Raw genomic sequence first — 6549 nt, forward strand, 5'->3', positions numbered from 1 at the left:
ACAGTTGGTGGTAGATGACCATGTGAAGCACAGTAGGGAGTATAGTGTAGAAGGAACAGACAGTAATCTCTTTGCTAGCTTCTGTACCTTGTCTGAAATACTCCATCCAGAGCTGCTGGTAGTGTATGGCTCTAATCACCTTACTAAATTGTGTTACCATTCACTGCTCCAAATTTGGGTCAGTAACTCTTTGCCATGTCACTGTGCAGGAAACTTTCCTCAATGTTTCAGGAGTTTGCAGGGGTAGAGCTGGGAGTAGGATCTCATACAGATGACCAGGGATGCAATTCCCACTCTTGGTGTCTGCAAAATCAGATCATCAAGCAGATCAGTGAGAAATGGAGCGTGGATCTTTGCACAAAAGTCTGCAGAATTGTGTCTTTAGTACAGTGGTATTGTAAGCAGCAGGGAGGGACTTGCATGGTTGACTATTCCACTATACAAAAAAAGTATTTGTATATATACATCTCCCCACTTCATCCTGCACATCATGGCAAAGGCTGGACCCCGACATGCAGGTTTTTTGTGCAGAATGATTTATCTATTTGAATTCTGACCTATATGAAGAGGGACAACCCAGACACAGGTTGACCATCTCAGTGAAAACTAGACCTCATTCTGAAACAGAATCATAGAACTTATAGTATGTCTGCTTTCTCATAGATGGTGCTGTTTTCAGCAACAGGTTCTGCGTGAATATTGTTGGTGTGAACCTCGAATCACTGTTGGATGGTAAGGCTTTGAAGCACTTTGCTTCTGTGATATTTTTTTCTGGAAGGAGATCTGCATTTTCTAGCTTCTCTTGTGAAAAGTATTGCTAAACTTCAAGAAAACATGAAAAGCAGTCTTCTGTGAAGAACCTTCCTTTTTCTCAGATAAAATTTTCAACTAACAATGAAAAGTGTGAAGCAAAAAGCAAAGCAATTAAATGAAACTAAATATCAAATGCCTTCAAGGTTTTGAAGGCATTCAAAATCATCCATGAGTTGAATAGAATGAAATGACCTGAATATAACTTAAACCTAAGACAGAGTTTGTTGTTTCTTTGTTGTCCTATACAGAAGCAAAGGCTTTGCCATCTTCAAAACTAGTGCATAGACTCATCTTCCAGTTTATAAACAGTCAGAGTTCATTGAAGGAAAAATGTTCAACAGTGCATCATCTTTATCAGGTAACTTAACAATGAAAAGCAAAAAGGGTTTTTTAAAATGTTGCTGTAATTTGTTCTATGCTGCTTTTATTGCTTGGAAGAGTCAACAACGAAGATCCAGAAGTACAGGAAAGTCTACATTTTGGAGCAATTCTAGGTGGAAGTAGCTTCCCAGCAGAACTTTTTCACCTGCTTGAGTGACACTGTAGTGACACTTAATGGAGGCTATGAAGAATGAATGGAATTCAGCATCACACTCTTCCAATCATTGCAGCTTGCCAGATGGAACAATCCCCCCCTCCTCCCCCTGTGCGCAGTTCTGGGAGTTCTCCCAACCCCTCCCCACAAGCCAATTGCGGAGGAAGAAGGGGGAAGCCCTGTTGTGTAAGCAGAAGTCCTTGCAGAGTTTCCACTGATAAGGCTGATTAGGTGAATCCTGCCCAGAGAATTTGTGTTGTGATTTGCTTTATTGTTTTTCTGCATTTGATGACCATTTTCTAGAGTAGAAAAGCAATTTATAAAGTGATTACATTGAGTGTAACTTTAAAAGTATAGGAATGCAAATAAATGACAAAATTATAGAATAGGTAAAAGTCACTGGTCTAGTTCAGAGGTAGGCAACCTAAGGCCCGGGGGCCATATGCAGCCCAATCACCTTCTCAATCCAGCCTGCGTACAGTCTGGGAATCAGCATGTTTTTACATGAGTAGAATGTGTCCTTTTATTTAAAATGCATCTCTGGGTTATTTGTGGGACATAGGAATTTGTTCATTCCCCCCCCCAAAAAAAAATATATAGTCTGGCCCACCACATGGTCTGAGGGATGGTGGACCAGCCCACAGCTGGAAAAGGTTGCTGACCCCTGGTCTAGTTAATGTTGCTTTGTGTCCGGAGAAGGTTTGCACACATCCTCCTTCTTGCTGTGAAGAAAATGTAGAAGAGGAGTGGCATACCTTTTTTCCCATCCTATCTCAGGAAATCTGGGACCTAAGTTGTCATCATTACTTGCTCTGATTGTCCAATCAGGTGCTGCGTGACATTTCTCTTGTGGTGAGTCGCTGTGAACTTCTAGGAGAAGAGATCGAGTATCTAAACAGATGGGGTGGAAAATTCAATCTGCTGAAGACAGATGTGAACGATACAAAGTAAATGCTTAACAAAGTCTATTCTAGTTCTCTAAATGTATTTGTTTGGTGTACAAGTTAGGATTGGTGTAAAAGTTAGGATTGGTAGAGGGTGTGTTACAATCCTTCCAAAATCTTTCTGGCAAGAATTTAATATTTATAGCACAAAATTCTGGTGTGTTTCACCTCAGCAGGATTTTAAAAAGCTGTTTCCCCCTATGTAGTACTCAAGATAGCAAGCAAGGAATGAAGTATCTTAAAATATACAGTACAGTGGTACCTCTGGTTGCAAACGGGATCCGTTCTAGAGGCCTGTTCGCAACATGAGCAGAACGCAACCCACACTGGCACGTCTGCGCACACGCAGGTTGCGATTCGCCACGCATGCGTGCGCAGTGAAACCCGGAAGTAACCCTTTCTGGTACTTCCGGGTCACCGTGGGACGCAACCTGAAAAAATGTATCATGAAGCAAATGTAACATGAGGTATGACTGTATTAAAAATGCATTGCATGAATAGCAGTTCAGCTAAAACATGATAAATAAAAGAGCAGAACGAAATTAAAACATTGTACTTCCAGAGCGAAAGATGAAACAAAACCAAGTTAAACCAACTTCTAAACAAAAAAGAGCCTTGTCAAAACAAGATGGACTGCCTGGCACCTAAAAGATAACAAGAAACAGCACTGAGTGGATCTCCCTGATAGGGGGTCCTGCAGGCTGGGTGCAGTCATAAAAGGATCCTCTTTGTAGTAGCTAGCCACCTAATATCAGAAGGCAAGGGTACCCAGAAAATGGCCTTTAATGAAGGTAGATTCACTGAGGGAGCAAACAGTCATCCAGGTGGCTTGGACTAGGTGTTTTAGGTCTTTATTATAAGTCAAAACCCAGCTGCTTCAATTGGCCTTGGTGGCAAGCAGGGGCTCTATGAAGGTCTTTAAGAGCTGATGTAATGTTTGCAATGGAAGGTCCCTGTTAACAATCTAACTGCTGTATTCTGAACCACTTAAAGTTCTGAAAACCTTTCAAAGTCAGCCTGAATTGTTACTAATCAAGCCTGAATTTTTATTGAAGCATAGGTAGATAGCAAAGTTGTTTTATTCCAGGAGGCGGCACAGGCATAATCTGGAATTGGAGAAAGGAAGTCGAAGGCAAAACTATCACATTGTGATCCCAACAGCAAAGCTGGATTCAAATACTGTATATCCCTGAGTTACCAACCTGATCATTAAGGGGGGTGCAATTCATCCAGTACAAGCTGAATGCCTCCACCATGGTCCATTCCATCTACCCACAGTACCTCAACCCTGTCTGCGTTCAGCATCAGTTTATTAGCTCTCACTGTGCCCTTCAGATAACTGTTTAAATATCAGTGCATCACCTAGATTTGATGAAAGGGAGAAATTGAACATAAATAGCATGCAAACTGATTACCTCTCCCAACTGTTTCATGTAGAATACTTAAGTGTGCATGCACACGAAAGCTTATATCCAGAACAAACTTAGTTGGTCTCTAAGGTGCTACCGGACAATTTTTTTATTTATTTTAACATTCAACAGTTACTGAGGCACAACACAAATAATTCTTTGGACAGTGGAAACTCGTGTTACGGACGGGATCCCTTCTGGAGGCCCATCCCTAACACGGAACTGACGCAAGCCAAAGTGCCGCATCTGCACATGTGCAGCGCGATTTAGTGCTTCTGCACATGTGCAAGCGGCAAAACCTGGAAGTAACTTGTTCCGGTACTTCTGGGTTGCTGCGGGACACAACACGAAAACACATAACCTGAAGCGGACGCAACATGAGGTATGACTGTATCTATATTTTGTTTTCTACGTAGAGTGAAGCTCTTATTCTCCAGTTCTGCATCATTTGCAAAGTTTGAAGTTGAACTGTCTTTATCTGCCAGCTATCCTGCGTCCCCAATAGCTTTCACCATTCCAAAATGCACCGGCAAACTTAAGTGAGTAAAATAAAACAGAAGGTGTGAGAGCAATAATTTTTACTATAGTTTTATGGGAAGGTTTTCATTTATTTGATCCTCATATGTATGCATTTTCTCTTCACAGCCAAGAGGAAATTTCTGTTGTTTTATCCAGTGTTCCAGTGGGAGCCAACTACTTGAAGAGAATGGTCAATCAGATTCATCGTAATCTGCTCCAGGGTCCTTCAATCCAAAGATAGCAGAGCAGCAGGGTGTGTGTGTGTGTGTGTGTGTGTGTGTGTGTGTGTGTAATGAGCAATCATTCAGTAGTCAAATCTTTGCTTATTTTCTTAGTAAGGATCACCACTTAGTCCTTTTTGCCTACTGAAAAGTGTATAGCTAAGGGATATTGCATAGTTCTGTTGTTGTTTTCTAGCACTTTTTAAGGCTACTCTTAATTTCTGATAAATTAATTTTACTGCAAAACTGATGTTGCAATTCTACTGCAGTAGTTAGTGCAATTTCATAGGTCAAGTACTGCAGAGATGTGTATCTTCCAAGGCCTACATGTGTATTAATGGCTAGCAGTAGCTTTTGACCCCTACAAAAATAAAGAAGTTATATTTTTAGAAAGTTGCCCCAAGATTGATTAATTACAACACAAAAATTAAAACATTGCACATAGAAAAGTAGGTGTGCCACCCAATGTTTCGGACTTGTTAATGAAGTGAGTATTGGTGCATCCATGCTTCTGTTGACTGAATTATTTGGCTTTAGAGATGTCTGCCATCGTCACTAGTCCAGTCTGACTGTTAAGATTTTTAAATTATTCAGATAGATGTGGTTGCATCTCATATCTACAAAGCTTATATTATTATAATAAGGCATTATATTTGTTTCCACTGTGATCTCTAGTTGCTGGACGATGTATGTATATGTGTAAAGTATAGCATTTTTAATGCTTTTTGAATTGTTTAGTTTTTTTAATTTTGTTACTTTTTGTTAATGGGAGGGGAAGTATAATAAACCCACCTACACTAAAAAAAATTGTCTTAGTGGTGACTTGTAAGTTAAAGTAATGCTGCCAACACTTCCTCTAAATCCACTATTTACTTTGGGGGTGTGGGGGTGTGTGTGTGTGTTTTAAATCCTTTAAACTGTTTGGACGATTTTGTTTTTGCTGTTTGTTTTTCCTCTCCTTCAAAAATGGTTTCATATCAAAAGACTGGAAAAACAAATTACTCATTAGAAAACATCAATGGAATAAATGCAAAATATTACACATTCAGTTCTAAGAAGATTGTAAGTTATATTAATCATGGTATTGTGCTCATTTCTCCCTGCTTTTCCTTTCTATAATGTGGTGGTTGTGGTAAAATAACTTGTTTTGACAACCTATTCCTTGTTTAACTTTCTAGAACTGTTTCAGAAAAATTCTGAATATTTTGGATGAAAGGATTCTTTCTACTCTTCCTTTCAATTTAATAACCTCACAAAATAAGAAGATAAATAAATGTTATTTCACAGACAAGACGAGGCCAAAGTGTATGCTTAAAAAGAACAGCATACAGTGGTACTTCAGGTTAAGTACTTAATTCGTTCCGGAGGTCCGTTCTTAACCTGAAACTGTTCTTAACCTGAAGCACCACTTTAGCTAATGGGGCCTCCTGCTGCCACCTCGCCGCCGGAGCATGATTTCTGTTCTCATCCTGAAGCAAAGTGCTTAACCTGAAGCACTATTTCTGGGTTAGCGGAGTCTGTAACCTGAAGCATATGTAAGCTGAGGTACCACAGTATACCATTTTATACTGCCCAGTAACAATTAGGTATCTGAACCCCATAAACCAGACTAGCAACCACTTGCTCAAGCTCCTTGCTCAGAAAGGAGTTGTTAGCAACCAGCTATCATTTATATTTTCTGGGTCCAGCTAGGTTTTTTTAGGAGTGCTTAATTACCATTTTGTTTAAGGAGGTTAACACCACTTCTCTGAAGGAGGTGCTTGCAACTCTTGGCGAGACATCCCCTTCTTATTGGATGAAATAAGCTGCAAATGTCTGGTTTTTGACAGGTGGTCAGCTGTTGTTTGCCAAGCTGTTGTCCTCAGCAACTGAAAGTTGCCCTGTTGTTGCTCTGTACACCTCTACTAGCACAAAGGCATTAATTGTGGAGTCCAAGTCATGACTGTTCCAGCTGACAATCAACTGAGGCTGCAAAACCAAAGAGAAGCAGACCAGCCTCTGTAACCAGCTAGGCATCACTGGAATATTACACTGCCTGCCTCCCAGAGACAAGCCAGAGCAACTGCACCTTCTGGTCCTCTGCTTTCTTGACTACTGAGCCTTGCTGG

The 6549-nt window shown here is 40.4% G+C and overlaps 1 protein-coding gene across 1 annotated transcript in view; it reads left to right on the forward strand.

Annotated features, from left to right (window-relative positions):
* KNL1 (kinetochore scaffold 1) overlaps positions 1-4484 on the forward strand; it is a 31071-nt gene extending 26587 nt beyond the window's left edge. Inside the window, exons 22-26 of the mRNA XM_053382445.1 lie at positions 664-732; positions 1062-1171; positions 2177-2295; positions 4118-4240; positions 4347-4484. Coding sequence (XP_053238420.1) covers positions 664-732; positions 1062-1171; positions 2177-2295; positions 4118-4240; positions 4347-4461 — 536 coding nt within the window. The 3' untranslated portion in view covers positions 4462-4484. The remainder of the gene's footprint in view (positions 1-663; positions 733-1061; positions 1172-2176; positions 2296-4117; positions 4241-4346) is intronic.
* Positions 4485-6549: the final 2065 nt, after the last annotated feature.

The sequence above is a fragment of the Podarcis raffonei genome, chromosome 1 (genome assembly GCF_027172205.1).
Source record: "Podarcis raffonei isolate rPodRaf1 chromosome 1, rPodRaf1.pri, whole genome shotgun sequence".
Taxonomy (NCBI): Eukaryota; Metazoa; Chordata; class Lepidosauria; order Squamata; family Lacertidae; genus Podarcis; species Podarcis raffonei.